At 30.5% G+C, this 25,057-nt stretch overlaps 1 protein-coding gene across 15 annotated transcripts in view; it reads left to right on the plus strand.

The window, feature by feature from the left end:
• The window catches only part of VPS13B (vacuolar protein sorting 13 homolog B), a 670,010-nt gene that overhangs the window by 50,269 nt on the left and 594,684 nt on the right, over positions 1-25,057 (plus strand). For 12 of the 15 annotated variants that reach the window (XR_004954708.1, XR_001598476.2, XR_004954710.1 and 9 more), the window contains 8 exons: positions 663-830; positions 5,183-5,364; positions 9,362-9,536; positions 16,815-17,083; positions 20,307-20,402; positions 20,825-20,947; positions 21,400-21,558; positions 22,481-22,568. Coding sequence is in view for 11 of the 15 variants with exons in the window: in XM_036233309.1 (XP_036089202.1) it covers positions 663-830; positions 5,183-5,364; positions 9,362-9,536; positions 16,815-17,083; positions 20,307-20,402; positions 20,825-20,947; positions 21,400-21,558; positions 22,481-22,568 (1,260 nt within the window). In the remaining 4 variants the exon portion in view is untranslated. The remainder of the gene's footprint in view (positions 1-662; positions 831-5,182; positions 5,365-9,361; positions 9,537-16,814; positions 17,084-20,306; positions 20,403-20,824; positions 20,948-21,399; positions 21,559-22,480; positions 22,569-25,057) is intronic. The other 3 variants (XR_004954709.1, XM_036233315.1, XM_036233313.1) reach the window with 1 other exon arrangement.

Consider the following 25,057-nt stretch of genomic DNA (forward strand, 5'->3'; position numbering starts at 1 on the left):
CTGCCTTCTCATCCTTGGATTCATTCTCTTCCTTTAATACTTTTCTTTTTTCTATCTTCTTTGTTCTTTTTTCCCTCTTTTTTTTTTTTAACTGTCTACACTTTCTTCCTCATATTATCTTTCCTACCCTGTTTCATTCAATGTGGAAATAGTTGAGTCCACTATGAAAGTTATGTTTCTCCTATCTTCTTTCAGGTCTAGCTTTCGAGGATTTTTATGGCTGTTTAAAATAGGAAGGGGAGATGACAGCTGGTTCAAAGAGAAGCTTAAAGAAGCTGTTCTTCTATTGTAGTGTATATTCAGCATATATTAAGTTTCATTTGGGAAAATGTCTAATCAAGTAGGCAGAAAGCAAAGTAATTGTAGGATAATTATTGAATGGGATCTAGTATTATGTTAATTAAAAGTTTTTGATAAATATGATTTTTTCTTAGTATATGAATATTTTAGTATGTAGAACTTCTTGGTAATGGCTTTTGTTGCGCTGAGTCTGCTACTTATTAGCTGTGTTTCTTTGGCAAGCCTATCCGAATGTTAGTTTCCTTTTTGCAAAATAGGCTAAATAATATGTATCTTTCACTTATATTAAGCTCAGTCTATTTTAAGAAATAATTATTTCTTGACAGACTTGTGGCTAATTGAATCCTTTTTCTATTTTGTAGGTTACGTGCAGAGTCTGATTAGACGAGTTGTAAATAATGTGAACATTGTTATAAATAATCTCATACTAAAATATGTTGAAGATGATATTGTTCTTTCAGTCAATATCACTTCTGCAGAATGCTATACAGTTGGTGAATTATGGGATCGTGCATTCATGGATATTTCTGGTGAGTAAATGTCAAGAATTTTTCCATTATTGAAACTGTTTTCTTAGATACTAAACCTTTCTTGGGCCAACTAGCTCTTTGATAAATCTAATGAAAATTTTATGCCTTCAGCCAGAAAAATGCACATATGTAGAATTTAGCATGAAATTACAGAAGGTTAATAGATGCTCAGATTAAGAAATCTCCAAATTGTTTTTTAAATATTTTTAATTTTTATTTTTTCTTACCTATAACATGCTTGTTTTAAATGTGATGTTTAATGTTTTACAATGCTGTGTTATAACAATAAAAATTAAATAATATTAAGTTAAAAATTTTGAAGTTTCAAAGGAGGAAAAGGGAGTATGTTGCTTTCACATAGGTTCATAATGGCAAAATAATATATCTGATTGATATGTGTTTTAGGGTTGTATATTCCAGAGTACATTTGGGATTTTTGGGTAATCCTGAAGCCTCTTTTAATTATTATGTGCTGCATTTTCCCACTGCTTATCTTAAATTTAATAATAATTTAATTTTAATTGCTGTCATTCGTTACTGTTTTGTTTTGTTTTACACGGTAGGCCCTGTGCTAAGCATTGAAATTATAGTTATGAAGAAAATAGATATTCCTTTTTAGTTTTTTCAGAAGTGATATTAAATAAGTGATAATATTTGTTGATATATATTCTGATAGGGTAAGAAATGGGTATTTTTGGAATATATAGTAAGAAGACTATATAGAAGGTGTGAGCACCTTTTATCTATGACTTGCTGTGGTATGTTTTTGTTAAAAGTGCTGACACTAAAGTCAGGCTGCACGAGTTCTCCCACTTAGTATTGGATGAATGACCTTGGGTGAGTTACTTTACTTCTTTGTTTTTCAGTTTCTTTATTCGTAAAATGGGGGTAAAGGAGTTTCCTAATAGGAGTATTTTATTAAATACATTAATGCACTGAAACGACTTATAAAAGTGTTCTGTAAATAGTCACTGCTCATAAAAATAGCTATTATTATTTACATTCATTTTCTTTGTCAGAACAACTTCAAAAACTGATGATATCCTCTCTCATTCAATCATATATAGATATATATTCATTTACGCATCTTAAGTCCTAGTTAAAGGAAAGCTTAGTGTAATTTTCTCAGGATTATTTAACTTGCCTAATTAAGGCATACAACATGGAACTAGCAGAATTGGAATACAGTTTTTTTTGTGTGTTCTACAAACTTCAGTCATCATTTTTTAGAAATGAAGAATAATCCTGATCTCAGCTCTCTTGTGAAGCATAAAGAAGAGTGTATGCAAAGGCCTACATTTTGGCTTCTGAGACATTGTTAATGCTTCCCTTTCATCCTCTGTGGAAAGAAATATTCAATAAAAAGACCAGAAGAAAATGCTATGGAAAATAGAAAGAAAACAAACATAACTGGATAATGCTGGATTGAATAAGCTGATATTTTAGGGGAAGAAACGTCATTTATAGTTTCAATATAGAAGTAATGCAGATAATACTTTGGGAAATTCTTGATAATGAATTGAAAAGAGTCTTGAATTGGGAATTTAGGTGAGTCATTTGTAAAATCTGAGTCATCATTACTGCCAACCTACCAAATGTATTTATGAGAAGTATGAGATCACATGGAGGCTCATGATGGTGGAGGTGATAAAGACAACAAAAATGGTATCTTCCGTTTATTGAGTGTTTACTGCTAGGCTGGTGCTTGTTCTTTTTTACATTAATTCTCTTGTTTTAATCCTTTAATCTTCTGAGGTAGATACTATTATTTCCCCTTTTATTAATTTTTAATGTAATATTTCATATTTACAGAGGGATTTATGTCACATATTTGTTATAAAACAATGAGTACCTACCCTCTTGAGTAACTAGAGCATTAACAGTTGACCCCCTACCATATGTTTTCCCCTATTCCATCCCCTTGCTTCCTTCTAGAGTTAACTGCTGTATTAAATTTTGTTCCAACTGCTTTAAAAAAAATTGGAATGAAGCACTGATACATGCTACAGCATGGATGAATCTTGAAAACATTCTAAGTGAAAGAAGCCAGGCACAGAAGGTGTATATTGTATGATTCCATTTATATAAACTGCAAAATAGTCAAATCTGTATAGACAGAAAGATAAGTGATTATTTAGGGATTGGGAATGGGGAGGGCAATGAGGGGACTGGAGGGGCAATAGCTAAAGGCTACAGAGTTTCTTTTTTGAGGTGATGAAAAGTTATAAAATTGATTGTGGTCATGGTTGCATAAGATCAGTGCACTAAATGTCACTCTTGTATACTTTAAATTGGTTAATTTAATGACATGTGAATTTTACCTCAGTAAAGAAAAGTTTTATCATGTGTGAATGTGTCCATAAATGATATATTTAGTTACATGTATTTTTGAGCTTTGTAAAAATAGTATTTTCTATGTTTTTCTGGGTTAGTTTTCATTTAAAATATGCGTTTAATATTTTTCCATATTGTTGCATGTAGTTCCAGATCACTGATTTTTACTTATGAATAATATTTTACTATTTAAATATGCCAAAAGTTAATTATCTGGTCTCCTGATGATGGTCATTTGGGATGCTTCCATATTTTTGCTTTTACAAACAGTGCTGTTATGAGTCTTTTTGTACATATTTTTTGATGCATATGCGTAAGCGTTTCTTTAGGGCATACGCTTAGGAGTGGGTTTGTTAAATGGGAGGATATGCAAATCTTCACACTGTCAAATAATGCTAAATTATTTTCTAGAGTGGTTGTTAGGTAGACAAAGTGATTATCCCCGTTTTACAGATTAAATTGTAGCACGTTATCTAAAGTAAGTACCAGGACTGGAATTCATTTTCTAAATTTTTGAAGGATAGTTGGTGTTATATTTAGTTTTTTTAAGAAAAACATTTCAAAGCTTAATAATTTCTTCTCTCACTGAATGATGATTTTCTAGAACATCCTTGAAATATTACCACTTTATGTTCTTATAGCAGAATGAATAAGACCATATACTCTAAGGCTGACAGAATTTAAATTACAACTCTACTGTTTAAAAACTGTCTAATATTAGACAGATTATATACCCTTACTGTGTCTCAGTTTTTACATCTTTGAAAGAGAGCCACGTAAAAGACCTAAAAGACTTACTATAGCATGTACTAGCAAATAGTAAATTATTATCATAAAGAGAAGAAAGCATATAAAAGGTTTTTCATTTCTAATCCTATTATAATTTCTTTAATTCATATACATGTATATATCAGTAACTAAGTCATTTAATAATACACTATGTGAAATGAAATAATATGGTAAGTGTGTGTAATTTGTAACATTTTAAAAATTTATTTGCTAATAAAATTTTACTGTTTCCACACATGTGCATTTTCTTTAGTTTTTACTTCTTAAAAAAATTAAATCCAAAAAAAAAAATTAAAGATTGAATTAATTAGAGGTTGCTGGGGTATACTTAGAAATAGTGCTACTAAAGAATGGACTAATGCATATTTATTTTATTGTTTCAAAGATTCCCATGGCCATAGTGTGTGGGGCTGCTAACTTAAAATCACTGACCAAGTATGGTTGGCCTGACACTTACCTAGGAATTGCTTGTTAGGAATAAAACTACTCATTAGTTAAATGTTTCATTTTCTAGTTCAATATTTTACCAGTAATTGTTTCATTTTTATTCTCTTGAAAACAAACTTTATACTGTTATTGGTAATTTCTTCATTAGTTATTATTTAGAGCAGTGCTAGTTCACTAGAATTTTTTGTGATGATGGATATGTTTTATATCTTTACTATCTAGTTCTGTAACCACTAGCCATATGTGGCAATTGAACTCTTGAAATGTGGCTAGTGCAACCAAGGACCTGAGATTTTCTATTTATGTATTAATTCATATATAAGTTTATTGCTGGTGGCTACCATATTTGAAAATACAGGTTTAGAGCACATCAGTAAGCTTTTTTGTGTAAAATAAATATTAAGTAACTAGTACTCCCAATATTTTTAGTATGGTTTCTCGAGATTTTTATTTTATTGTTATTTAATATCTCATTGCAGATAGCAAAATGTAACAAAATTGTTCATAAATTTTGTCTTAAATTTGTAGTCAAGCAAATTGACGGCAAGCTACATCATTTCTTTGGTTTCAACTTGACCGTTTATATGGGAATGGTTGTGCCTATTTTATATGGTTGTTAGAAGATTTAAATGACATAATAAATGAGAAGTTCTTTGCATAGATTCTGGCATCATGTATTAAAAGCTCTATTGTCTTCACTAATAACAATTTGTAGTAATCATAGTTGCCTTTCCCTCTGATGTTCCTTTTTACTTAAAGTGTTTTTTCTTTTCTTTTTTTAGCAACTGATCTGGTGCTGAGAAAGGTTATCAATTTTTCCGACTGTACAGTTTGTCTTGATAAACGAAATGCTAGTGGTAAAATCGAATTTTACCAGGATCCTTTATTGTACAAATGTTCCTTCAGAACTCGTCTGCATTTTACATATGATAACCTAAATTCCAAGATGCCATCTGTTATTAAAGTATGTTGTTCTTTTTCTAGTAGTTGAATTGCATATCTGATTTAGTTCTAGTGCATGCTAATTATTATTAATAAAGAAGAAATTAACCTCATAGATATATATGAAGTTCGTTTTGTAAAAGTTTTATTTTTATTTATAACTTCTGTTATATTATTTACTGTATTATAAGATATAATGTTTTGCATTATATGTTCTAGTAGAGACATTTTGGGGCCTTTTTTTCCTGTGACTGTAGTTTCATTTTTAGTTTGTCCAGCTGTTAATTAGTGTTTTTCTCTTCAAGTAGATGGAGGAGATCATATACAAAAATGTATTTATGCCCACAGTAGACTGAATATCAATCTGTATTCAATCTGTATTTCAGTCCTTATAATTTGTTTAGCATGATTTGATAACTGCAGTTATTGTTCCTTCTCTTTCTTTGATAACTTTATAAGACTTGATTTGCTAACCTGATATTTTAGTTTATTGGTTCAAGATGTTTTAGCTTTTGATCTGTGGTTTCAAAATATAATTAAAATCCGAGAGTATGGAAATTTTTCAGATAGTGTCTTCTGATACATGTGAAAATTTGTTCTCGAAGGAATTGGTATGATTTTCAGTGTGTATCGTTAGTCTGTAAGTGTAAATCTTTTGTTCTTTCATTGTATAAGTTTCTTATACAATTTACTTGCCTTTGAAAAAAAATTCACACAATTACTTGTGATCTTGTTAACTAAGTTTTAATGTAAAATGAATTTTTATTGTTGAATTACATGCCTCTGAATACTCCATTTAGAATGGAGAAGTTGGCCCTAAGTCTGAACACTGGCATTGACTGCTGTTTGGAAATGATTCTGTTTGGCTATGGCTGTATAAATTATTTATTTTTTACATTTTTTAAAAAAACATATAACACTTTATTTTATATAGCTCTACTAGACTTAAATTTATAATTATATGTGAAACCCACCTCTTTTTCTTTGGTAGTGCTCAGTTATGAATGTTTTACATTTCCCGTCACAGTGAATAGTGCATATTCGTTTGTTTAAATTCAGTTACTTCTTCTACTATTCTTGAATTAGTTTCTTTGGCAAGATAAATATGAAAGAGTATTAATTCAATAGCATCGTTACCTCTGTCTCTGCATAATGGGCTTACCTTCCTTCTTTCACCTTGAATCTGCTAGTAAAGTTGGGGAATGTTAAGGTAGATCTGAGATACGTTTTGAAAGCAAGTAATGGAACCATGGAAGCTTTCTAGTATAAAACCTTATTTATCATTAGTACAAACTTAATCGTATATTCTAGGATGTAGCCAAATTAGAGGAAAATAAAAGTGAACTTGAGGAAAACTTTGTGTTGGCACATAAATTTGTGTTCTCAAAATTGATTAGCCATGACATTTCGTTTTAAAACATGCCCTAATATAAATAAGCTTGTTGATGTGCGATTTTTGACTCTGGCAATCACTATCTACAAGACCATTATGCTCATCTGAAGTAAAATTTATTAGTACTGTGTATTGTGTAAGATTTACTGTTTTGAGTTAGACTCATCATTCTTCCAATTCCTGGTCCTAGGAAATGTGTATTAAATGGACATGGTTAAACCTCATTGATCTTCTCAAAGGCAGGCGATTTGCAAAATGTTGCAGATACTATAATTACTTTTTTCAACCTCTCGCATATGTTCATTTAAGTAGCTTCTGAATTTATTTATATTTTGGGTTGGCTTTTTATAATTTTCTATCATTTGTGAGATATGGGTACATAATTTCACATGTCTTCCAGTTTTGAGAATTTACTTTTTTTTTTTTTTTTTACAGTTTTTCAGAGTAATGAAGGTCTGCACATAAATCTTTGACCACATATATGATTAATTTGTTAGGAATGATTTCTGTAATTGAAAATACTTTATTAAGTGGTTTAAATTTTTTTAAGGGCTGCGATCTGTGTTGCAAAATTGTTTCCGGAAAGGTTTAACCAGTATAAATGCTCATGAACATTTAGGGGAATGCCTGTATTACACTCTTGCTATCTTTAAATATAATCATGTTTTAAAAATTGACAACTTGTTGAGCAAAAATTTATATATTTTAATTAACATTTATTTATTAGTCAAGTTAAATTTTTGAAAATATGTTCACTGATCATTTGTTCTTTAAAAAAGCTATTCAGGTTTTTTGTCCAATTTTCTATTGGGGATTAATCTTATTGGTTTTAGCATATATATCATATATAAATTATTTTAAAGATGTGTGTATATTGTGTGTGTGTATGTATAAATATATAAATAAATAGAAGGTTGATTCTTTGTCCGTCATTGGTTTTTTTTTTTTTTTTTTTTTTTTTACTGGTGCCATACAGTGTTTAAAAGGATGTGGTAGAGAAATCTCAAACGAAGAAGAGCTTGACAGGCCTGCACTGCATGCTTCTTCCTTCTCTTACCCACTCCTCACCATTCTCTTACCTCTCTGTGGTCTATTCAGTACAGTGTATGATTTTTAGGTCAGTTTTAAGAAACCTGTACTCTTATTTGAACATGGCATTTTACAGCCCTTCTTCCAATACAGCTTTCTTTCCTTTCAAGTACGATTTTTTATTTTGCCTTTAGCCCAAAAAAAGATGATTACCATTACTTCTTTTTCATGTTTCATAGACATGCAAATAAATACCAGTTAGTCAAAATAAACCTTCCGAGAGACTTGACTTTATGGCTTAATTGGTTTTACTCCATGTTTGTAAAACAGCAGGAAACCATTAAACTGAGGCTGTGTTTATATTCCATTGATGTCTGTTTCTGTGAGAACTTCGATTGACTGCTATATGTCCTATTTGCTAATTAATCTTATTTCTTGTCATTGATTCGTGTTGTAAATTTTATGTCATGTTTAAATGTCTTATTTAAAATTCATTTGAAGGACTTTCATGAACATATATTTCCCTTGGTTTTCTATATTTGACAATAAAAATTTTATTATGTCCATATTTCTATAGGTATAATGTTAGTAATTTTGTCTCTTAATATATATTTTTAGGATATGAATATATTCTTTTTGGTTAATACAACTGGAAAGAGTGATTTAAATTTTACTAAAATGATATCATGAAACTTTTATTCTTGGTCATAACAGAGTTTTCAGGTTTTGGAGGAAGTACTATCATATTCTTAACATCATAGAGTGGGTACAATAGATCCCCCTTATCCATGGCTTCACTTTCTAGAGTTTCAGTTACATGTGGTCAACTCTGGTCCAAAAACATAATATTAAATGGAAAATTCCAGAAATAGACCATTTCTAAGTTTTAAATTGTGCACTACTCTGAGTTGTGTGATGAAATCACTCTGCCCCGCTCCATTTCACCTGGGATGTGAATCATCCCTTTTTCCAGTTTATCCGTGTTGTATATGCTACCTGCCCATTAGTCACTTAGAAGCTTGGTTATAAGATTGACTGTTGTGGTCTTGCAGTGCTTGTGTTCAAATAACCCTTATTTTACTTAATGCCACAAAGCATTAGAATTGTGATCCTTGTAATTTGGGTATGCCAAAGCACCTTCAGGCGCTTTTTTGAAGTGAAAATATATGTATGTTTATGAGAAAACATAATATATATAGGGTTCAGTACTATCCAGGATTTTAGGCAGCTGCTGGAAGTCTTGGAACAAATCCCCTGTGGATAAGAGGGGAACTACTCTATTTTAGTTATGTAACTTTTTTTTTTCCTGGAATAGTTATATGGAAATGTAGTGTAACTAGATCTTTTCATTATTATTTCTATTTGCATTTATGTCATTTGGCTTAATATAGTTTCTATCTAAAGTTTATTGATAATGGCAATATTTGTTTAATTCCTAAGATTTTAAAATAAACTTATTTTAGTTTAAATATTAGAAATGTTTGGGACATTACTGTTTCTCATCATATTCTATTTAAGACAACATTTTTCTGCTTATGCTAAAATATACTCCCTTTGAACATGATTTTGTTGATGTTTTTATTTTTTCAAAATATAGATTCATACTTTAGTAGAGAGTTTGAAGCTTTCTATCACAGATCAACAACTGCCTATGTTTATCCGTATAATGCAACTTGGGATTGCTCTTTACTATGGAGAAATAGGCAGTTTTAAAGATGGAGAAACAGAAGACTCTACCTGTCAAAATAAAGATACATTAGGAAACTTTACAGGTAAATATAATAAAAACTTTATTTTAGACCTATTCTTAGAAAGGGTTTTTATTATTTAAAAATGCATTATTGATTTTTGCACTGTGCTCATGTGATGGATGATTTTATTTTAATTGTACTTTGTTTACTTTGATTTTTTTTTTAATTTTCTACATGTTGGATACTATTCTGATTTTCTTTTTTCTGCATGCTAAAAATAACCTTAATATTTCTAATAGGTATAAGTGTTCAGAATGTATATTCTATAAAAGTTAAGGTAGTGTAACCTCAAGATTTTAGGATATTATAGTATTAGTTATTTTTCTGCAAAGACTCACCAAGAGTTATTATAACTATTTGTTATGTATACTTAATTAATACATAATTATTATTTGTAATTAATTATACTTAACTATATACTTCATTGTAGAATACCTAGTTAATTAATTGGAGTATTAATGCATTATTTTCGTCATTGATGTATACTTAGATTAACTTCAGTTATTCAATTTATTCTTTTACTGAAGCCTCGTGTGTAAAACATTATCATTGGTAATGTGGGAAAATATAGAGATGAAGAGATGTATTCTCTTCTCTTAAAATATTAAGATAAAATGGAGTGGACAGACATGTGAACAATTAAGCATGATGTATAGTAGAATGATAGTATGTTTGAGTTTGGTAGAAAGATAGTATGTTTGATTAAATAGAGGTATGAATATCTGAAGTAGAGAATGAAAGGAATGATTGACTTGGCAAGAGTCTGAGACTCAGGAGAAATTTAGAGATGATTCATTTCCATACATACAGCCTTTAGAAAAGGACATTTAAAAGTTAGGAACAAATAACCCTATTAAAAAATGAGCAAAAGACATAAATAGACATTTATCCAAATAGTCAATAAGCACATGAAAAGATGTTCAACATCACTAGTCATGAGGGGGAATGCAAATCTAAACCATAATGAGATACCAATTCATAGCTCTTATCAAACAAGTGTTGGCAGGTATGTGGAGGAATTGGAACCCTGATTTGTTTCTACTGGGAATGTAAAATGGTATAGCAGCTTTGGAATAATCTGGTTCTTAAAGAAGTTGAACATGGTGTTAGACCATATGACCCAGTAAATCTACTCCTAGGAGAGTCGATAACATAGGTCCACATAAAAACATGTAGAATGATCACAGCAGCATTATTCATAATAATCAAAAGGTAGAAACAACTCAAATGTTTATCAACTGGTGAATAGATAAACAATTGTGGTATATCTGTACAGTAGAATAATATTCAAATATACAAAGAAATGAAATACTGATACATGCTGCAACATGATGAACTTTGAAAACTTTATCTTAAGTGGAAACAGCCAGTCAAAAAGAAATGTATGATTCCATTTATATAAAATTTACGTAGTAGGCATCCCATAAAAGCAGAAAGGAGATTAGTAACCAGTGTGGGGTGGTAGGGAGGAGGAAATGGGGAGTGAGTGCTAATGGATAGAGGTTTTCTTTTTGGAGTGATGAAAATGTTCAAAATTAGATAGTGGTAATGGTCACACAACTTTGTGACTATACTAAAAACCACTGAATTTTACATTTTTAACAGCCAGGTTTTATAGTATTTAAATTATTGCTTAGTAAAAATCTTATCACCTTGAAAAAGGCTTAGGAAACAACATAAATAGTCACATATAGGTATAAAACATATCTTGAGTTCACACTAGACAGTGAATTCTTGTCAAACAATGAACTCCTAAGATAAGAACAATGTCTAACACCTGGAACAAAACCTAGCACGTAGAAGGTACTCTATTTTTTTTCCAACATGCTATTATGACAAATTTCAAATATATAGAAAAGTTGAATATTATCCACTCAACACATCACATACTTATTATCTAGATTCTACAATTAATAGCTTGTTATATTTGCTTTATCTTACATCTCTCCCTCTCTCTCTTTATCAATTCAACCAATCTTTTTGATGTCTTTCAAAGTAAGTTACAGATATCAGTACATTTCACCCCTTCAGCAGCTTATTGTTAGAGTTTATATTTATTGACTCTTTTTTTTTAAGGTTAAATTTACAAAGCATAATGTCTAAATCTTAAGTACACTATTCAGCATGTTTTGAGAAATGCATACACTTATGTGATACAAAGCACCCATCAAAATATAGATCATTAACATCTCAAAAAGTTCTCTCACGCCCTTTCCAGTCTTTCTCCACTGCCCCTCTGCTCAGGAGAACACTATTTTGAATTTTTAAAGAAACCACAGATTAATTTTACTTGTTGCTGAATTTTGTATCAATGGAATCATACAGTATGTACTTGTTTGTGAAATGTTTTTTTTTTTTTAAATTAAGAAAAATAATGTTTACATTTTTAAAAAAGGTTTAAGACTTTATTTTTTTGGACCGGTTTTAGATTTACACCAAAATTGAAGAGTAGGTACAGAGATTTCCCATATACCTTTTGTCTCCACTCATGCATAGTCTTCCCCTATTACCAACGTTCCCTCAAGAGTGTGGCACGTTTGTTATGATTGATGAGCCTTCATCGACAGATCATCATCACTCAGAGTTCATAGTTTGAATTACCATTCACTCTTGGTGTCTTAAATTCTATAGGTTTGGGCAAATGTATAATGACTTGCATCCATTATTATGATATCATACAGAGGAGTATTATCACTGCCCTAAAAGGCATAATATTTTTGGGATTTATGTTGTTGCATATATCAGTAATTATTTCCTTTTTTATTGTTAGGTATGTTGTATGAATATACCATATGTATATACCATAGTTTATTTGACCATTCCCCTATTGATGAATGCTTGGGAATGTTTCCAGTATTGGCTATTATAAATAGCTAAAAAGCTGTGCTGAACATTCTTCTACAAGTCTCTTGTAGACATGTGCTGTTCTTTCTCTTGGGTAAATACCTAAGAGTGCAATCGTATTTTTAGATTTTTTTTTTAAGGAAACTACCAGACCTTTTTTCCAAAGTGATTGTGCCATTTTACATTCCCATCAACAATGTATGAGAGTTTCAGTTGCTCCACATCCGTCAACATTTGGTGTTATCAGTCTTTCCTTCCTTTTTGCCATTCTGATGAATGTGTTGTATCTTGTTTTAAGTTGCATTTCTCAGCAATTATTTCGAACTTTTCATTGGTTATTAACATTAATATGTCTATCTTTCTGAAGTATATGTTCAATATTTGCCTATTTTTAAACCTTTTTGAGTTTCATTACTGATTTGTAGGAGTTCTTTATATATTCTAAATTCAAGTCCTTTGTCATATACATCTTTTGGGAATTTTTTTTTTTTGCCAGTCTGTGACTTACCTAATTCATTTTTTAAAGGTGTCTTGAGCAGAGGTTTTAAATATTGATGAAATATAATTTTCAGATATTTCCTTTATCACTGTTATTTTCTGTGATCTCAGAAAGTGACTAGGTTTTTCTCGTATGTTAAAAAGAACAGAGAAAGCAACTCTACTATTTGCTTCCAGAGGAGTCTGAATTAGTTTTCTCGTCTTTCTAAACCAGGGATACTTAATCATTTGTGTGTGTGTGTGTGTGTGTGTGTGTGTGTGTGTGTGTGTGCGCGCGCGCGCGCGCGTTATGGATTCCTTTGACATGCTGATAAAGCCTATGAACCTATTCTCAGAAGATTTCCATCATGTTAGTTTTGATATGCCCTGGTGTTATTTCTTCATGTTATTTGTGCTTGGAATACATTGAAGTTTTTAGATCTCTGGGTTTATAGTTTTCATATATACTTAGAAAAATTTGGGGCTTTATTTCTCCAAGTATCTTTTTAAGTTCCTCTTTCTCTTCTTTCAAGGTCTCCAATTATATGGATATTAAACTACTTGAAGTTCGACACCTCTTTGATGCTATGTTTGTTTATTTTTTTCTACTTTTGTTTCATATTTGTTAGTTTCTATTTCTGTTCAAGTTTACTAATTTTCTGTATCTGATCTGCTGTTAATTCCATCTAGTTTATATTTCATCTCAGATACTGTAATTTTCATCTTTAGAAGTTCAATTTGGATTTTTAAAAAATATATCTCATCTCTCCTTGTTTATGCTTTTTTGTGTATTGCTTATTATTTATATAGCTGTTTTAATGTCCTTGTTTACTGTTGCTTTGAATCATGTAATTCCTAGGTCTTTGTCTGTTGACTGACATTTTTTCTCATTTTGTGTTATATTTTCCTTCTTTGCATGACCGATAAATAATTTTTAATTGGATACGAGATATTGTGAAAATTTCCTGTTGAGTGCTGGATATTTTAGTATTCTAGCAAACAGTTTAGTTACTTGGAAACAATTTAATTCATTTAAGTTTTGCTTTAAAGGTTTTTTTAGATAGGATCATAGCAACCATGAGCATAAGCCCAGTTTTGTCCCAGTTTTGTTGAGACAATTACCTTTTTGCATACTTAACCTGATGCCCTCTGAATTAAAAGTTTTTTCTTTCTTGCTGGTGGGAACAAAAAGTATTCTTAATTCTGTGTAAGCTTGGGGAATGTTTGCTTTGCTTCTTTATGGTGGTTCTTTTCATGGCCTCTGTAGTTTCCTTACTTGAAACTGATTAATACTCAGCTGAAGACTGGAGTGGGACCCTCTGTAGATCTCAGGAGGTCTTTCTTGTTTGATACTCTACTCTGCAAACTCGCATCTTGGTCTTCCTGGACTCACTGTTCACCTAAGTAGACTGTCCAGGTCTGCTTACATTCCTGCTTTCTTGGCTTTGACTTTAGAAACTTCTTCCAGGCAGTAAACTGGGTCCATCATAGAGCTCATTTCTCGTTTCCCATCTCTCAGGACTCATGTCCGAAAATCAATTTCATATAGTTTATCTTTTTTGTTGTATATTTTTATATGTGCTTCTATGTTAACATATTAAATAACAAAATATGGCAGGAAGTCTAATAGCTATCCTCATTTCAAAGTAGTAATGTGTGTAAATGAAATTTAGAGATAGCTTTACAATCATTATTTGTTAAAACTGACCTCTGTAGGTTTTAGAATTATAAAAATTGCCAATGCAATTGTGTTTGTTACAGTTTACAATTTAAAGAATGCTACATTTTAGTTAAATAACTAATATAAATTTTTCTGTTGAAATTCATAGAATTCCTGAATTCTGTCAAAGGGCCCCAGGTTAAAATGTAGTATTTCAAAGGAAAATAATATTTTAGGAAATTCTGATAATTTTTTCTTTTCGGAAAAAAGAAAGGCAGTGAACAAAGACTCAGAACTTCAAAAGCATCTTTCATCAAAATTTTTTTTTTTTTTTTTTTTTTTTTTACTAATATTAAGTTTAAATTATGGTGACTGGTTTCTCAGACCCCTCTTGGTGATGTTTCTTTCTTTTTTTTTTTTTTCAAAAGATTCAACAGTGAATGAATACTCCTTCTGTTTTATTGAGTTAGGCAAGAAGTGATGAGTCCAGCTCTGTGGACCCAACCTGAGTTGAGGTGCCAGACGTATAACCACGATGATATTCAGTAATGATCTCTAATTTGCGATCTTGTTAGGGATGGTTAATAACTGGCTGTATTTAGTTCTCAGTAGATATTTATATAATGTTTATGCTCAAACAACTGGATAATTCTGGATTTATAACTTATTATTTATTTTGAAGTAAAATGGCTAAGGCTTCTTGGTACTATATTTTAGTACTATATTGTAGGTACTCTAATTACTACTTATTAAGTCTTTTCCTTTCCAGATGAAAGAAGGTAAATGGCTATGTATTATAACGTGTAAGTGTAGGATGCTCTAAGAGTCTCTTGTCATAGGACTAAAAAAGTAAAATAGTTTTTCTAGCAAGAAAACCTAGAAGTGGATCTGAGTGAGGATGACATTTAATAGTGTGAATGTATTTATAGATTTATTACTGAAGATTAGATATGCTTGAATTAGCTTCTTATACCATCGTTATTTTTTAGCTTTTTATTTTATCGGTTTCAAGTATGCAGTGCATTGATTAGACATTTACGTAGTTTATAAAATGACCCCCCAATTTCTGTATCACCCTTTTCACTCTATACATAACCATTACATTACTACTGTCTGCAATGCTGTGCTCCCCATCTATCAACTACTATTTTAAACTTTAATCCTTCCCAGCTTTCCCTCAGTCTCCCAACCTTACTCCCCTCTGGCCGTCTCCAGATTGTCCTCTATATTTGTGAGTCTGTCTTGATTAGTTTGTTCTTTTTGTTCCTTGGATTCTGCATATAAATGAAATCTTACGGTATTTATATTTTTTTGACATTTCATTCAGCATAATAACCTCTAGGTCTATCTATGTTGTTGGGAATGGTAGGATTTCATTTTTTTATGACTGAGTAATGTTCCATTGTATATATGAACCATAACTTCTTAACCAGTCATCTGTCATTGTGCATTTTGGTTGCTTCCATATCTTGGCTATTGTGAATTATATCTAGATTTTTTTAAAAATACATTTTTTTCTCAAAGCCCATGAGGATATGACTTTTGTTTGTATTGTTAGGATAATGTTAAGAGACTTTGCTGGAATTTGTCTTTACGAAACTAGAATGAGTTAGACTGGTTGGAATTTAAATCCTTAGTGTGCCAATTTATAACCCAATAAAATTGTTTTGCTATAAGTTTTCATCTGTAGATTAGGAAAGATCCTAATTTATATTACCCACTAATAGTAGTCACCAAGACTATTATTTTTCTCAACTATGTTTAAGAATAATTTCATTGTACATTTACTTTCATCTTTTGGGATAATTCTTTTTTTAGGGTGTGCTTCTTGCCAAGGAACACTTGCCAGTCTCTTTTTTTCATTGAGTGCATCAGGAAATAAATGAATTTTCTTGGTTTTCTGTTATTATATTTCTGAGAGAAGTTAGTTTTTTTTTTTTTGCTTTTTTTTTTTTAGCACTTTAATCTTATTTTTGGGAGGTACTTTTTTTGTTATTATTATTGTTTAATGAATATAATGCCAAAGAATGAATTCTTTGTATTTATCAAATCCATTTAAAATTATATGATAAACTACTTCCTGTATAACATTAATTGTGGTCTATGAAAGGAGATTGATACAGTACTACATATAGAAACTTAAAAGTGGTAATGTTAAGTTATTGGTTTCAAATAATAATAACCAATATACGATGTGGTTATACTTTACAGGTAGAAAGAAAGATGTGTAAAATACATTTTTAAGGAATTTGCCTTCCTAATTTTCCACTTAGTTAAATCCCTTTGATTTATTTAAAATGACTTTATTTTGATGATAGGTGTTGAAGATGAAACAAGAATAGATATGCAGTATCCTGCTCAGTATAAAGGCCAAGAGTTGTATTCACAGCAAGAGGTTGAACAACCACAGGGATGGGTATCATGGGCCTGGTCCTTTGTGCCTGCAATTGTGAGTTATGATGATGGCGAGGAAGACTACCTTGGGATTGATTCTACGTCAACCACACAACAGCAAAAAGCACAGACTTTGAAGGATCCTATTGTTTCCATAGGATTTTATTGTACAAAGGCAACTGTGACTTTCAAAGTAGGTTTTCTTTTTTTTGCTGTTCTTGTCTCTCTCATCCTAACATTTAACTTTGATTTTGAGCAAAGATCTCATTTAAGTTTGTTTTACACTTAGTAGGGTTAAGATATAGTCTAATAATTCTTACTTTATAAAAGTGTATGTCTCCTCATTTGAAATCTCTCAACTTTGATCTTATCTTCTTAAGGCCTTCTCTATTTATTTTTTTAAATCAGCTTTATGGAAAGTTTTTCTCTCCCTGCTGCATCTTTCAATTGGCATAGAAAGATGCCTTCATATTTTCATTTCACTGTGGAAAACAGTTTAACAGTTTCTCAATAAGTTAAACATAGAATTGTATGATCCAGCAATTCCACTCCTAGCTATATACTCAAAAGAATTGAAAACTGTACTCAAGTAGATGTACATAAATATTCATAAAAGCACTGTTTACAGTTGTTAAAAAGTTGAAACAGCCCAAATTCCCATCAACAGATGAAGGAATAACAGCCTTTTTAGAAAATTATAGATATTCTTTTTATTGTGTACCAAACTCAATAAATGGTAATTGTTAAGGTTAGTTGTATCTCTAGCTCTTGGAAATTGCCTGGTACATATTCAACAAAGAAATATCTGTTGAATAAATCCATCCATCTACCCATCCCTCATCTGCTTTTTTATTCTAAAATTTTTCGACTTCCTCCCCCTCCATTTTATCCCTCCAATTTTGTCTTTGCTTTATTTTTTTCATGGAGACATTTTTCTGAAGGAGATAAACTCAATGTGTCTAACTTGTGAGGTAGTATTACAGGTATTTTTCCAGGCAACTTGTTAGATACTAGAGATATAATAGTGAAAAAAAAAAACAAAACTAAGTTTCTGTACTCATGGTGTTTTTAGCTTTGCTTGGATTATTCGTTAACTTCTTGAAATACGTTTTTTTCAATCAGTAAAACTATACAATTTATAACTACAGCAGATGGTAGATAAAAAATATTTTTTCTTTTTTATTTAGATTAAAATTATTTTAAAATAGTCTAATAGTCTTTAAGGAGTTTTCTAATTAAAATTTAGTATTTTCTAATATGACGAACGCTGAAAAGTACAAAGAATAAGTTGCAACAGACGTTCAGTCATGGCATGATTGGTTTAAAAGATTTTTTTTTTTCTCATGAAGTTTGGGGAAAAATGACAAAAATGCATACATTAACTGTGCTGTTTTAATGCCATAATTTATTATTTTTGAACACTTTTACCGAAACACATTGTTTTCTTATTTGATTAGAAAATGTTAGGTGAAATTTACTGATTTTCCTTTGATCAAGCTAAAGGAATATGTATCAGTCTGCATTATTTAAAATGATAAAATATTTATAATAAAAAGCCAGCTGTTGCCAACTATTGTACGATATGTTGCCAGCTTTACATGACCTAAATTAGGAAGTTATTTTTAATCTAAGTTGGTGAAGGATGTTAAGGATTGCTAGTAAAGAATTTTCTGGTGATTTTTGCCCATTTTAAATTTGAAATTATTCTGGTATATTTCTGTGTTTCTATTGACTTCACTGATGAGCAGAATTGTATTAACCTGCATCAGAATAGGCATTTATATATAAAACATTTTATAGACTTTTGAGGCAATATTTGTCGTTAGTTAATACATCTTTTTAAAAGTTTGAAACATTTATGTCTAAGGTTTCTCTAAGGAAATATGTTGATATTTAGGGGGAAAACATTAGAATTCATTGTTGAGCTTGGATTTGAAGAATGTATGGAATTAATTTGTGGTTTATATTTTAGTCAGAAAATAAGGTCAAGTTTCTACATTAGCATTCTGAACAGTTGATATGAATCCAACAAAAATCATGCCAAATTAAAAGGAACAGTTAAAATATAATGTTGAAAATTGTTCTTGTAATGTCTGAGTCCTTTTAATCAATTAATTGCTTTTTCTCTGCAATAATTGTAGACAGCTGAAAGATGATCAAGTTTAAAATATTCAATTTTATTTAAGCATTTTAGATTATAGAATTGTAGATGAAAACTGCAACATGTGTGTACCAGTCCTGGAAGCATCCAAGAAATAAGGGCTTATATAAAATAGTTTTGTTATAAAAAAATGAGATTTATTACTTGATTCTCAGTACAAAGAGGTTGTCATACTTAAAATCATAATGTTTGGTTCATTGACTTCTATTTGACCTAAGTTATACATATATATTTTAATGTGATCTTTGACTTTACATTTACGTTTGAAGAATGTATATTCATTTTACAAGAATAAGGGTCACCGAATCATTGCAAACATGAGCAGAAAACCAGTTTTTAAAAATAACTATTTTGGAATAGTTGTAAAGATAGTACAGAAAGTTCACATATCCTTACACAGTTCCCCTATTGTTAACCTCTTATGTTTTCACGGTACATTTGTCAAAACTAGGAAGCCAACATTAGTGTATTACTGTTAAATTCCAGACTTTAATTGAATTTCATAATGTCCTTTATCTGTTACGTGATCTAAACCAGGATACCGCATTGCATTTGGAAAAATACCTTTTAAAAATATTTTAAATTACCTAATTTTTCGATAATTACAAATAATATGTTGTAAGCTTCAGGAGAGCAAGAATATTTTTTTCTTTTGTCAGTATCTGGGTTAGTACTTGTTGTCTAGCAGGCACTCAAGTAAGTGTTTGTTGCATAATTGAATGAATCTCTGAGACACAGACTTTGGAAATAAATGCCCATGAACCTACTTCTTTCATAGCACTAGAAAGAGTTTGTCGAATCTGTTTGTATTTTTTCACAACTTTCTTTTTTTTTATTTACAAAGAGGGAGAAATCTTGAAAATGATTGAACTAAATCTGGTTGAATATGTTAGTGACTATAAAATGAATTGAAATTAAAATATATGTAAAATTTTGGTAGAATATAGGAATCATTTTGTGACTATGAGACTGTTATAGCTGCATAGCTTTCACCTTTTTAAGCAATATTATTAAGAAAAAAGTTAAATAAAAATAAGGCGGCATTTAAATTCTCTGAGCTTAGACTAGCATAGTCAACCTTCATACCATGGATAATCTGTTACAGCTGTTTTTGTTCCACCTGTTTTCCTGCTTAATAATTAAATTTCCCGAATCTTAAAATTAGGCTCATTTCCATCAGTTCATTATAATATTGACAATTTATTGCTATTTAATACTAATTTGACTTACTTAATATTCTTACACTGTTTTTTAGCTCACTGAAATGCAAGCTGAGAATAGTTATTACAGCCCTCAGAAAGTAAAATCTAAAGAAGTATTGTGTTGGGAACAAGAAGGAACTACAGTTGAGGTAATGTTTCAACATTGAACATATAGTTGTAAAATCTTTTAAATGGTCCTTAAAGTTAATATTTAATAAATACAGGTTTTTATCATAAATGGTTTATAGTTTCATATTTCTATTTTAATAGTAGTATTGGTTGAAATAATTATTTTAACAAAGATTTTACTGTAATATGCAACATTTTTCACTTAACATGTATGTGTTCATATGTATTTGTGGATTAATGTTTATAAAGTACCAGTTATTGAGGATACATGGACAAGTAAGAAGTTTCTTACTTTAATAGGGTTTATGATCTGAGGACAAAAAATTTGGAAAGATCATACTCCTAAAGATGTTTCCACTAATTTAGAAATTCTGCAAGCAAAGCATATAACATTTTTATGAAATTCAAGTTTTTAGTTCCAATGTTTCCTTTCCTCTTATAGGTCCTAATGATGGGAGAGCCTTTCTTTGATTGCCAGATTGGTTTTGTAGGTTGCAGAGCAATATGCCTTAAAGGAATTATGGGTGTTAAAGATTTTGAAGAGAATATGAATAGAAGTGAAACCGTAAGTCAAAATCTTTCCTTTTCCCGCCCTTTTTTTTTTTTCCCCCCGGTGAGTTGAATGTAGGGGTAATGAAGTGCTTATTGAAGTGTTTAACCATACCAAAAAATCTGTTAGACTGCATGTATCTTTGGCTTGAGAGAAGGACTTTGCTGCTTTCCCTGTAAGAAATTATAGAGCTCAAGGGAATTTAGAAAGTTGGTAGCATTTAACACCTGGACAGTAGTTCCAAATACTTTCCAATTCATAAATGTTTCTTCTTTCTTGTTTATGGCAGCTACTTGGAGTTCCTTTTTAGTTTCTTAAAGTGCTCTTTGCCAAAATAGGCAGTGAAAATGGAGACAGCATTCCTTGTCTTACAGGACTGTTCAAGTTGTAGTGATTTCTATTGACTACTGAATGAGAGAAAACCAAGGTTTTATTTAGTGGTCTAATGATTTTTTTTTCCTGTTCAGAATATTTGCATTTACTTTCAGGAAGCCTGTTTTTTCATTTGTGGTGAAAATTTAAGTATGAAAGGTTTGACATACCTTACAAATTCATTGTTTGATTACCGAAGCCCAGAAAATAATGGTATTCGTGCAGAATTTATCTTGGACGGAGCTCATCATAAGGTCAGAGAATATATATTTGAGTCAATTTCTAGGCTGTCTTTGGGTAGACACTATATTAATACTTGTGATTGCCATTTTCTCAAATAATATATTCTTAATGTTTATGACATTTAGAATGTTTTCATCCAACTTCTACATCTAGGGAGGTTTGAAAAGTTCACAAAGGTTTCTATGTTAGTATGCAGCCACAGTTAGTGTGTATCTATTCCCTACTGTTAAAGTAGTCAGGGAGGATACATATAGAAGTATCTCTTTTAATTTCAATTACTTTTGCGTTATGGAATTTATGGGAAGAGACAAAGAATTTCACATATTATGTATATATCTTACTGTTTGAATTTTTCTTATAAGATTATATTAATGTACTTTTTATGGAATAAATTTAAAAATTCAAAAAGTTACCTGAAGATTAGTGTAATAGGATAAATAATTTACATTTTATCCCTCTTCATTACAGATTTACTTTTATAGTTGAAAGTAAAGAATTTAATTTTGATCTGCATAATTAACATATGTTTAAATATTTTAGTGTGTCCTTAGTGTTTTAACTGTTCCATAAAAGTGCACTGAAATATTCAAGGATTAATTCCTTTTGAGAGTATACATCATTAGACAGTTCTGTGATGGTAATAAAGGTAAAGAGTTCATTGTCCTGCTTCATTAACGAGACATTATTGATAAAGTGGTCAAAATATTTAGTAGAATTATGGATGCCTTTTTGTGTGTTCTGTATTAGAGTAACATTACCTTTCTTAGAAGTGAATTCTTTGATAACCTTTTTTTTTTTTTTTTTGGTTTTGGTTATCCTTTGAGTTGATACACAGTCTATGTAAGGATGTGTGTCTGATTCTTGACATGTTTATTAGGTTATAACTCAGAAGTTTCTTCTATACAAGGTGTGTTCTGTTTGTTTTGTTGGCAGGAGACATATACTGAGATAGCTGGAATGCAAAGGTTTGGAGCTTTCTACATGGATTACCTGTATACAATGGAGAACACCAGTGGCAAAGGTACTGGTTTCTTTCATATTTGCTTTTCCTTGAACAACAGAAACAAATTCTGTGTGAGAATCAATTAGTCCTTGACCAGTTATACTCTGTTACATTAGGTTTACCTTCTGTTACTTTTTGAATTTTAATGCTATGTTAATTTTCTTAGATTCTTGATATTTTTAATCTTTTCTTTGTGAGGCTGATTGAAAAGACATTTTGTATAATCAGCTAGAATTCTCATAGGTATCAAATATTAAAATTTTAACATTTCAAATTTTATATTACATTTTGTCAAAAAGAATAAACATTTCCTTTTCTGTAGTAAATATATTTTAAAGGTTATAGAGACCTTTTTATTTAAAAAAGAATTTGTTGTTTTAAGCAGAAAAATATAAATTCTTTTAGGAACTTATGGACCCTAGTCTTTTATTATTTTATTTTTATTCTAATTTTATTATGTTTTAGAAAATTTATTTGATGTTTTATGTGCACATCAGTATACGATGTTACACTTATTATTCCAGTTTTTTGTCATGTTGAAAACTTAGTGAAAATAGGTTAATTTTCATATTTAAAAAGAATAGTTTCTGTATTTTAGGTGATAAATTAGGTACTGTGAATGGAAATAAGACAGACATTTCTCAAGAAACCAATAAGTAGTATTCAACTATCTACTTAAATAAATGATAGCAAATTAAGAATAGTAGTGTAAACAGAGGTAGAAAGGATACACGTAAGAAAGTGACTACTTTTGTCTTTGGGATTGAAGACTTCACAGAGGAGCTAATCTTGAAGGATCATTAAGTTTTATTAGATGAAAACAGAAGGAAAGAGTAGTAATTTTCTGCTTCTTTCTTTTGGAATGTTGGTGTTCTCATCGATCAAACCTTGGATTCACTTCTTTTCCTAAACTCTTTCCTGAAGAAATCTCATTCTTTTCGGAATTAAGTACCTTCTGTATGTTGTTGATAACCATATTTGTATTTTTAGTCCAAACATCTTCTTTAAGGTTTAGAATTAAATATCTACTGCCTACTTGACATCTTCACTTGTTTCTCACAAATATCTCAAAATTGAATACATCCAAAATTGAATTATTAATATCCCCATGACCACCTATTGCGTACTGCTTCTCCCCTAGTTTCTGTCTTCTCTTGGAAAATGGTTCTGTCATCTTCTAACTGTTCAAGCCAGAAACCTGGGAATTATCATGACACACTCCTTTATCTCTTAGCATCTAAGTACATCAGCATATTTTGTCAAATTGTATCTCTAGAATATATCTTGACTTCATTCATTTCTCATAAGCTTCACTGTTATCACTGTCATCCAATCTACTATCATCTCTAGATTTGAATAGTTTTTCACTGGTTTCCCTCTTGCCCTCCTATAACCCATACTACAGTCAATTGGTTTAATTCCTGTCCTTAAAATTCTCACTGTCTGCTTTATTTGAAAGTAAAATTTAAATAGTTTTTCAGATTTTGGTCTTGAATTACTTGGTGGATGGTGATAATCACTATGGGAGATAGAGACATGAAAAGACTTTTAGAGGAAAAGATGTATTTTGAGGTACTTGTGGACATTGAGGTAGCGATGTTATAGTGTTGTGCTTGCCAAATGTAAGCTGGTATGTTTCTTCTTGTTCAGTACAGTGTCTTGTGTATGTGCTATAGATTCAGTATCTTGTGAGGAGGTCGAGTGTGAAGTAGTCACCTTTCAAGTAAAGAAAACCTGGTGCTGAAAATTTTATTATTTGTACATATGTTAATTCTACAATTTTTCAAAGATAGATTTATATTCACTAGGATGCTTATATTATTTTCTGTATGAGAAGCCAGTAGTATAACTAGAACTGTTCATATTTTCCATTTCTGTAACTAGTGTACAATGTTATAGATATCCTAGTCCTTAACTTTTTTTTTTTTTGACAAAATTTAGGTTATAATATACAAACAGAAAAGTTCTATACAGTTATGTACAGAATAACAAAGAATTAAAAAGAGCTAGTTTTCCTCACATAAACCAAGAAATAGGACCATGTCAGTGTCTGATAGCTGCCTGTGTGTTCCTTTTCTATCACACTCTCCTCCCCTATCACTAGAGGAAACTGTTATTCTGAGATTTGTGGTAATCACTCTGTTGCTTTTGTATTAACATTTACACATCTTTCAGTTCTGCAAGCAAATATATATTTTTTTAGGAAATAATAAAATTCTGTTACTTTAACTTAATGTCACATGTACTTTAAAAATGTGTTCATTTATTCACTCAATTTGTTCATTAATTCCTTGCTTGCTTTTAGGTAGCTGTGTTCGTATGTTTTTTTCTCATTGTGAGTCTGTCACTTATAGTGTGATGATGGTGATATGATAATAGCTAATATTTATTGAAGGGTTTTAAATGGTGTAATGTGCTGTTTCTAAATGTTTACATGTATTAGCTTATTTATTCTTCCTAGCAACCCTGTAAGATAGATAACATTATCCCGATTTTACAGATGAGGA

The sequence above is a fragment of the Rousettus aegyptiacus genome, unplaced genomic scaffold, assembly GCF_014176215.1.
Source record: "Rousettus aegyptiacus isolate mRouAeg1 unplaced genomic scaffold, mRouAeg1.p scaffold_m13_p_15, whole genome shotgun sequence".
NCBI lineage: Eukaryota > Metazoa > Chordata > Mammalia > Chiroptera > Pteropodidae > Rousettus > Rousettus aegyptiacus.